The following is a 10,000-nucleotide window of genomic DNA, read 5'->3' on the forward strand; positions in this document are numbered from 1 at the left end:
CTGTCTTTCTTTCTTCCTCTCCTCTCTTTTTCTCTCTTTCTTTCTTCCTCTCCTCTCTTTTTTTTTTCCTCTCCTCTCTCTTTTTTTTCCTCTCCTCTCTCTTTTTTTTCCTCTCCTCTCTCTTTTTTTTCCTCTCCTCTTTCTCTCTTTCTTCCTCTCCTCTCTCTCTTTCTTCCTCTCCTCTTATCTCTTTCTTCCTCTCCTCTTATCTCTTTCTTCCTCTCTTCTTTCTTTCTTTCTTTCTTTCTTTCTTTCTTTCTTTCTTTCTTTCTTTCTTTCTTTCTTTCTTTCTTTCTTTCTTTCTTTCTTTCTTTCTTTCTTTCTTTCTTTCTCTCTCTCTCTCTTATTCTCTCCACTTCTATCTCACCAGATTTAACCTTACCAGTAGATAATTATGGAGAAACTTTTTGTGGTTTCTTGGTAGCGGGTTATTTGCAGGACCCCCCCCCCCCCCAACACCTCAGTTCAAAGCTGTTTTATTCATTTGGGTTTCCGCTTCAGATGTGATCTGCCCAGAGTATTGCAGTAAACTCCTTTGTGACAGGGACACCGCTGGGACTGGTGTCATCTATTGGCACTTGGCGCTGATAACCCTTCCAGAGAGTCTCACCATGCCTTGAAAAGGGGGGTGGGGAGGTGAATATTTCATTCACATCCTTGTTAAAACCTTGGCAGGGAGGTTGGTTGTGTGTGAAGCAGTGGACACTAATGAGTGATGGAAAAACAAAAATGCCAGTTATATAAGGAGTTGTTTTGAAGAATAAGGATGCTAAAAGTGCAGAACTTTTTGTGCCCTCTGTATTTTTTTTTTTTTAACTTTTCTTAACATTTTTTAAATACTTGTTTTCCATACATTTTCTTTTCTTTGCATGTCCAGGGTTTTCCCTTCAGGGATTGGATATTTGGCTGCTCTTGAACAATGGCCAAGCACCATTTAAGCCCCGAGGTGTATTTTTTTTCCTCCATGCAAATGAGATTTTGTGCGTTACATGGACAGTCAAGTGTTTCCTGTCAGGTTATTGAGCGGCAGAAGCTCCATTCCAATGGCTTGGACAATTGTTTGCTTCACACAAATTATTTCAGTGGCATCGGGTGTCCGCCAGATTCAGATGAATAAAAAATGGTTCCCATACAGCCACACCAAGGTCCCTTGCGGATCATGTAACAATTTATCTCTGTTGGCAACTCTTTTGTCGCCTGACAAAGTATCAATTTATAGGCTGGAGTTTTTGGACTTTTTCTACGCACACTGAAGCTGGCCATAGGCGAGTTGAAAACCGAACAAAAATTCTTGGTTTGCACATCATTAGTGTGCCAGCTGCAACGCGCGTTTTCCATGCCGCAATTGAAAATGCCTGATCCTACATGCTGCATTTTGTTTAGGTAAACAAAACAAATGATGGCACAATCGTATGCGTCATTTTCATTTTTGATCAGCAGAACGTTCGTTTTTCAACTCATCTGTGGCCGACCTTACTCACCCTTATCAAAAACATCATCATGTTTGTATAGTAAAGAATAGATTCAGTGCAGCAAATGCCTAAATATGTCATTATAAAATCATAAATCAACTTTAGAACTAACTTTATTTCTCAAAAGTTTTATAGTCTCTGACATTAAAGAAAGCTTTGTGTTGTTATTTTGATGTAACGGGATGTTTAGGCTAATGGATGGAAACATTGTTATGCAGACACACAACAAAAACATAAACAACACAACAATAAAATGTTTTTTCATAATATACAAATTGCACAAACATAATATCTTCCAGGGGAAATATAAATGTTAGTTTAGATTAGCCTTTCTCAACATTTTTAACATGATGGAACCCCTTGAAATAACTCTTTTTGTCTTCAGGGAACTCCTGCTAATAATTTTTCTATTTACCGCTCATGGTACATTAGTGTGATGGTCAGTGAATTACCCCCTTACAGATAGCTAAAAACATCAATGGTGTCAGTTGAAACTAATCTAAGGGGCAGAAATTACTTATTACCCAAGGAACCCCTAGCTACCTCTGGAGGAACCCTAAGGTTCCACAGAACCCTGGTTGAAAAACCCTGGTTTAGATGGTGAAGTTGGAAATGTTTGGCCCAGAGTTCAGGAGCTCCTAATGCAAGGGTGATTGGGTGCCATCTTAGGGAACTTCATGATCCAAGATAACCCACTCAGGCACGCTGGGAACTGCAAGACTCAGCAGGCGGAGAGAATGATACATATGACCATCATATTCTAAATAAGAGCTCTCTGTTGTTCTTAGACTCCAACTAAGTTCATAAGTTTATCCTTCAGTTATCATTTTCTTAGTTAGGACATGTTGATAATATAAGGTTGACTTCAAACTTAAAAAAAATGATCAATTTGCTTTTTGTGTTTGAAGTTTTTTCTGTCCTGTTTCACCTTCTACGAGCTGTTTTTTTCTCATTCTGTTTGCTTTCTTCTACAGATGACGTAACAGCATCTCGAGTCCGACTCTCTTTTACCATTTCAAATGAAGGCAATCAGCACCTGTTCGTCTTCCAGTCCAATCTGTGGCTTTACCTGAAGCTGCCTGAGGTCATAGAGAAGGTAGGCAGGAGGAAAATCCGTATAAAACTCCACTTCCAAGACCCGAACAACCCTGCCAAGATGGGCTTGGTGGAGAAGAAGGTGGACATCCGAAGAAGTGGTTGGCACACGTTCCCCCTGACGGAAACCATTCAGGCCCTCTTCGAAAAAGGAGACCGAAGGTTGACCCTTGAGGTTCAATGCGATGGCTGTGAGGAGTTGTCTGTTAGTCCAGTGTATGTTGACCCAGGGGAAGAGTCCCATCGACCCTTTTTGGTTGTCCATGCCCGATTAGCCGACAACAAGCACCGGATCAGAAAAAGAGGTCTGGAGTGTGATGGCCGCACCAACCTTTGCTGTAGGCAGCAGTTTTATATTGACTTCAGACTTATTGGGTGGAATGACTGGATCATAGCGCCATCTGGTTACTATGGCAATTACTGTGAGGGTAGCTGCCCAGCCTACTTGGCGGGAGTCCCAGGTTCAGCGTCATCTTTTCATACGGCAGTGGTTAATCAGTACAGGATGAGGGGGCTCAACCCCGGGACAGTGAACTCTTGCTGTATTCCTACGAAACTGAGTACAATGTCCATGCTGTACTTTGATGATGAGTACAACATCGTAAAGAGGGACGTTCCTAATATGATTGTGGAGGAATGCGGGTGTGCATGATTAGGATGCCAGGACAATCTCCACTTCCCCTATACCTCTGACAACGGGATGCCAAGGTGCAGTAGCGTTTGGAGGGCAGAGATTATTTCACAATTGCGCTCAGTGCCAGTCTGTGGACGTCCAGCCTTCTTCTCAAGACATACAGTATGAGAACTGTCAGCGACCGCCACTCATGGAGGACCCGCAGAACGTTCCAGTGCCAGCAAGTCTCTGGAAAAGGAACACACAGGTTTCCACTGAACTTTGAGGAGTCCTAACTGTTACCAGGGTGGAAAAAAAATGCTGCGTTCCCAAAGTCCCACTTAAGTGACCTACTGAGGAACCAACTGGTCCAATGAGCGATGTGGCGGATATTCACCCAACGCTCTCATAGCACTTCCAGTGAGGAATGTACAGTTACATTGTAGCTGAATGAAGGGATTGGCTAAACTTGGTCTCCCCGAGTTATTTCAATGTTGTGCAGAGGACTGCAAGCCTAGAGCCACAGCAAACCACAACAGACTTCCTGCCCGTGGCCTACAGGTCCATGGCGCAGCCTCAGGGCCCCATCCGATGAGGCCTTCTATATCTGCAAGCCTAGAGACACCGCAAACCACAACAGACTTCCTGCTCGTGGTCTACAAGTCCACTGCATAGCCCCAGGGCCTCAACCAATGAGGCCTCCTACAACTGCAAGCTTAGAGACACCGCAAACCACAACAGACTTTCTGCGCATGGCCTACAAGTCCACGGTGCAGCCTCAGGGCCTTGTCCAATGAGGCCTCCTACAACTTTTTTCTTTTTCTTTTATACTATGTGTACAAATGCGACTGTGTTATGATATGCAGAATCTATTGTCCTAGAGAGAATCCGACATGTACAGGAAATTAAGGAATGGGAACAGAAAAAAAGTACAGATGATATATATATAAAGCTATATATATATATATATATTTATATATTATTTTTATAACCCCTCTTTGATAATGTAATGGCCTGAAAAAAATGTTCTGCTGCAACTACATCCTGCACTCAAGGAGTCAAGTCTCGGGGATGTTCCTGTTAAAAGGGGGCGTGTGGATATAAGGCCATGCCCCTTGCTCTGGGGAGGTGGGAGGGGCTTCCATGATACACAGCACTTGCAAACCGCTAGGTACTTATTTCTGCAGCACTTGCACTTCTCACTGCCTTGAGGTACCTGACCATGCACTTACCTTCACTTACTGTTCAGAAGAACCCTGCTCTTACTGCTTGGGGCATGAGCTCCAGCAGAAGGGGCTGAGGCAGCAGGTGCTAAAAGTTACTGTAACCTGTAAAGGGTGGTTCACTAAGGGAGTCGTTTTTATGTCAGTTTTGGTAAATTTGTGTTTTTACTTAAAATATTCAGACTGGGAAAATTGAGTTTTTCCAAATTTTGGAAGTGGAAGTCCATCCAAAGCTTGGATAGCATGAAGAAGAATGGCAACCTCCGACACGTTTTTAGCGCTATCTGTGTTCCCGTTGGGAAGATTAATCCCGCCCTAGTGACAGTTGTCACCCAGGTGAAAAAAAACAGAAGGGAAATCTCAACTTTGTCAGTTGTCATGGATTAGGGGAATCACCCAGTGGGGACCACCATCCTACTGACGACTGTGGATTTCTCCTCAGTTTGTACCGTATTGTTCTTTGTGTGGTCACTGGGGCAGGAAGTGACTGAAAATCTCAACAAAGTCACAGGCAGCCATAAAAACCCAAGAAATACCCTAATTCTTCCCTACTCTGTCCAGTCTGGTTGGATTTTACGCAATTAAAAAAGTAACATGCTGTGCATTCTATTACTTTACATACAATCCGTGCCTGGGAAAAGGGGTGGGCAGGAGGGACAAGCTGCCCAGGGCGCAGTGGTAGGGAAGGCGCTTCTTCACCACATGCAATCCCCAGATCAGAGGCTAGCGACCACAGGGTTCAGATCAGTGCTGGGACAAGGTTATCTACAGCCAGGGGCGGACTGACCATTCGGGCACTCGGGCACTGCCCGAGGGCCCCATGCCACTAAGGGGCCCCATCAGGGTTGCCAGCCTCAATAAAACCAGGGACAGTATGTAAAAATCTGTGTTTTTTTTTTAAATCCCAAGATTATAGCTGCCCCACCTCTCCAGTACCTTTTCAGTGTGTGTATGTGTATTCTGCGTGTGTATATTGTGTGTCTGTGTGTGTGTACTGTATGTGTGTGAATACTGTATGGCCCCATAAACTCCTATTGCCTGGGGGCCCCATAATCTCCTATTGCGCGGGGGCCCCATAATCTTATCCTATGGCCCAGGGGCCCCATAATCTCCTATTGCCTGGGGGCCCCATGAGTTGTCAGTCCACCCCTGTCTACAGCCCAGTACGAACATACCAAACTGCGCCCCCCCAAGATGCATGAACATCACGTGTCAGCAAAAATACCCCTCCCCAAAATCTGCATGCTGACCCCTAAGCTTAAATTCCCCCCTCTCCCCAGTACAAAATACACCCCCCTGCTCAAATCCCCCCTCCCATCCCCAGAATCCCCCCAGCACAAATGCGCCCCACCCAAAAAAAATCACCCCTCCTAGCACGAATCCTCTACCACCTCAAATTTCCCCTCTGAGTACACGTCCGCTCTCCCCCTCCAAATCCCCCTCCCAGCACAAATTCCCCCCACCCCTCCTCCTAGCACTAAAACCCCCCAATCCTCCCTACTTGCACTAATCTCCCCCCCCCCAAAAAAAATTCCGCTCCTAGAACAATTCCCCTCCCCCCTCTACCATATCACCTCTTCTAGCACAAACCCTACAAATCCCCCCTCCTTGCACAAATCCCCCTAAATCACCACTGATAGCACCCCCCTCCTAAATTTACCCTCCTATAATAATTCTTATCCCCTGCTGCCCTCTATATTCTGCCTCCATAAACATATCCCCTCCCATCCCCTTGTGGTGCCCCCCCCCCACCTCACATAATGCCACAGTGCCCAGTGAAGCCGCCCCTCCTGCCCAGCCCTTGTCTCCAGCCCTGATTCAGATTCATGTCAACTCTGACAGCTACTGATGCCACACATGCTCCATCCACCCGCTGCCAACCCCTCCTGCCCACAGCTGACAAAGAAAACACACACCAGGCATGCACCTACCTTCGATTTGCTAGAAAGCAAGCAATTGGCCCGTAGTGGACACTCCATGGCAACCAAAGGGGGCTGAGAATGGGCTCTGGGTGGTACACCCATTCTAATGCATGTATTAGGATCATGGGGGGGGGGGGGGGCAGTTCCGTATCTTTGCCCCGGGTGTTGAATGAACCTGTCCCAGTACTGCATACAATATATATGTGGGCAAATATCACTCTCCCAATTTTTAGTTTTAATTTATCCGGAATGTTTCCTGAAATTTTCACATTCACCCGTAAATGTTTCTTAGAAAACCTTTATGGAAACCATTTTAGTGAAAATGATGGGATTTCTCTATCGTGATGGTAGAAATATATAGCTTTCCATTGCTTAATCGCTGTAAAAATGCTAGTTGCCTGGCCGATTCTGGCTTCAGTCCCCTGCTTCGGAGCATATAGAGCTACTGATGTGAATACTTGTCGTGGCACAAAAGTGGCACAAAAGTGAACACCCCCTCCCCCCACCCCTACGCAGGAGACGGAGGGGCAGGCAGGGATCAGAGGCCATCTTATCTTAGGGGGCTTCCGATGGTAGGGCTGATGCTCCTCACTTCGGGGCCCGTTGCTTCTCCTTCTGGGCCGAGCAGGAAGTGGGTCCTGAGACCCGATTGGCCAGGGAGTCCCAAGACTCCCTGGCCAAATGGGGCTCAGGACCCGCTTTCTGATTGTTACACAAGTGGGTGGGCACCCTTTTTTTAAAGCCAATTAGAGCCTTAGGCTCTAATCACGTACTTAAAGAAAAAAAAAATCCTGCTGGAATCCATGCGTCCGGCACCCTGCATGTAGATTAGGGGCCAGGTGCATGGATTGGGGGGGGGGTGAGGCCCCTGAACCCCGTACGGACGGGCCGCCACTGGAAAACAAATAACGATTATGTTCCAAAATAAGAATGACGCCTTTACTAAACCACCCCGGAACTATTCCGCTTTGGTACGACAGAACCCGGCTCTTCCTTTCTGGTGATTTCGAAGCTGTAAGGCAGCAAGGGAAGCATTTGTATAGTAAATATAATTTATGACCTGCCATGTTTCCTAATGGGCGGGCTCTTGAAGCATCCAATGAGAAACACGCAACGGAAAATGTACGTTATTCAACAGAACGCCTAAGTGAAGCTGTGTCTATGGAAAGCCCGCCACCTGGAAGGCTGCACTCCATAGACACAGCTTGTTCTGCACCAAGAAGTGGTGAAAAGTGTATGGAAACCTAAAATCTACCTTTCAGTACGTTGGTATGACCGTCTTAGGCTTGGTTCACACCTAGAGGGGCGCGTTTCTGTGCGTTGCACATAGGGCAGACTGTTCATTTAAATGGGCTGCCCTAATTGTGAGAGATGTGAAAAATACATTCCAGATTCTTTTACGAAACGCGTCGCACCGAATCACATGTGGTTTGGTGCACATTAAAAAGTGTGCGTTTGCAGCTGCTTTGAGGGGTCGCCAATGAACAATTATTGCAAACGCCATGCATCTGCTAAAGGCCTGTCAGGAAAGCACGCGATTTTGCAAGCGTTCCTGACACAGGAAGGTCTGAATCTAGCCTCACCATTTACATATTGGTTAAGCAAATCATTTTTTTGTGAAATTGTTGCAAAATTTCCTACCTTGGAATCCTGCCAGTAACAGCCCTTCCTGTTGTGGGCTGATAACCCCGAGCACAAACAACTAACTGAAATCGTGTCGCAAGCAAATGCTAATGCACCATCCATGGTTTAAGAAAGGAGCCAATAGGAGTTCCCGAAACGCCTTACCATAGCAACCAGCCCGCCCCCAAGGGTGACATCACACCCTGCCTTGTGTCCCACAGTAACTTTCCTCACTTACTGGAACATTGGACTGGGTTCCCTCACTGGCAACATGCTGTTTGCTGTCACAAGAGGCTCTTTTCCGGTGGACAGCTTACATCCAATGTGGCAAGACTGCAGATAAACTATTTTATTTTTACATTTCTGTGAAGTTGCATTTGGCTTTTTTTAATTGTAATAAACCCATTGAGGCTGCACTTAGCTGGCGCCCCCTTGTGTTCCTTTCTTGACAACCCTAAGCCGCTGCCTTAGCTGGCGCCCCCTTGTGTTCCTTTCTTGACAACCCTAAGCCGCTGCCTTAGCTGGCGCCCCCTTGTGTTCCTTTCTTGACAACCCTAAGCCGCTGCCTTAGCTGGCGCCCCCTTGTGTTCCTTTCTTGACAACCCTAAGCCGCTGCCTTAGCTGGCGCCCCCTTGTGTTCCTTTTTTGACAATCCTAAGCCGCTGCCTTAGCTGGCACCCCCTTGTGTTCCTTTCTTGACATCCCTAAGCCGCTGCCTTAGCTGGCGCCCCCTTGTGTTCCTTTTTTTGACAACCCTAAGCCGCTGCCTTAGCTGGCGCCCACTTGTGTTCCTTTTTTTGACAACCCTAAGCCGCTGCCTTAGCTGGTGCCCCCTTGTGTTCCTTTTTTGACAACCCTAAGCCACCGCCTTAGCTGGCGCCCCTTGTGTTCCTTTTTTGACAACCCTAAGCCACCGCCTTAGCTGGCGCCCCCTTGTGTTCCTTTTTTGACAACCCTAAGCCACCGCCTTGAAATTAGAAGCAGCGTTGTCAGCTTGCTGTGTACACTCTGTTGGCCGATGGACTGCCTATCAGGTTTATCAGATACAGAGGTGTAACTACAACCTCCAGTGCCCCGCTGCAAAAAACGATGAAGCCCCCCCGAGACTCCCAGGGCACTTTCTGTCAGTCCTGGGACCTTTTCTTCCGAGCCCGGGACCCTCACCTCTTTTACTCCCATCAAAGGGCCCTTTATTACAGTGGAACCCTTTCACATGTTCTGCAATGGGCCCCCCTTCCTGCTGTCTATGCCCCCCCCATGGTGGCAGAATGCCAGGGTCAGGTCACAAGTGCGACCTTTGTGACCCCGGTAGTTCCACCACTGATCACATACACAGCCAACTGAAGGAGGTCACATGTCAGGCTGACAACGTACCTGCTACTTGGGGTTGTCAACCTGCGACAGGAAGTGCTGTTAGTGGCAGGATTCCAAGGTAAGAAACTTTTCAAGAGATTCGCAAAAAAAAACAAAACTTTTTTTTATAAGAACTACAGTGAAGCTTGATGTCAAACATACTGAAAAATACATTTTGGGTTGACATGCACTTTTAGGTCCCTTTCACACCAGCGGACTGATCGGGTCCACCTGTCTGTTTTTCAGGCAGACCCGATCGGACCACCCATTGTTCTCTATGGGGCAGCGGATGTCGGCATCCGAACCGGTCCGCTAAAAACAGATGGATGGGGATCATTCCTCATCCATTCCGCGGATCGGATGGGAACGGACAGGCGGTCCGTTCACCATGAGACCGCCCCATAGAGAACAGCGGGCTGTGTCCGTGTCCGCTCTGCATAGCGGAGCAGACACGGACCTGTTATTCACTGAGCAGGCGGATCCTCTTCTTATGAAAGGGGGCCTTTACATTTGCACACTATGGATACTGTTGAGCCTCCACATAAGGAACCAAGGTTGGGTGTGGAACGCCGATTACAGTTTAACGGTTCGACTTCTCTGCCTTACAATATCGAAAAGTTGTAGTTTTAGGCCAAGGGCAAAATATTAGCTTCAAGGTGGAGAAGAACTACAAGTCCCAGCAAAGTCTGGCTACAGCGG

The 10,000-nt window shown here is 46.9% G+C and overlaps 1 protein-coding gene across 1 annotated transcript in view; it reads left to right on the top strand.

Moving 5' to 3' along the window:
* Positions 1-2,442: 2,442 nt before the first annotated feature.
* INHBB (inhibin subunit beta B) overlaps positions 2,443-10,000 on the top strand; it is a gene marked incomplete at its 5' end in the record, with an annotated part of 8,466 nt that continues 908 nt past the window's right edge. The window contains 1 exon segment of the mRNA XM_073634467.1: positions 2,443-10,000. This exon segment is cut by the window's right edge and continues 908 nt beyond it. Coding sequence (XP_073490568.1) covers positions 2,443-3,219 — 777 coding nt within the window.

The sequence above is a fragment of the Aquarana catesbeiana genome, linkage group LG06 (genome assembly GCF_042186555.1).
Source record: "Aquarana catesbeiana isolate 2022-GZ linkage group LG06, ASM4218655v1, whole genome shotgun sequence".
Taxonomy (NCBI): domain Eukaryota; kingdom Metazoa; phylum Chordata; class Amphibia; order Anura; family Ranidae; genus Aquarana; species Aquarana catesbeiana.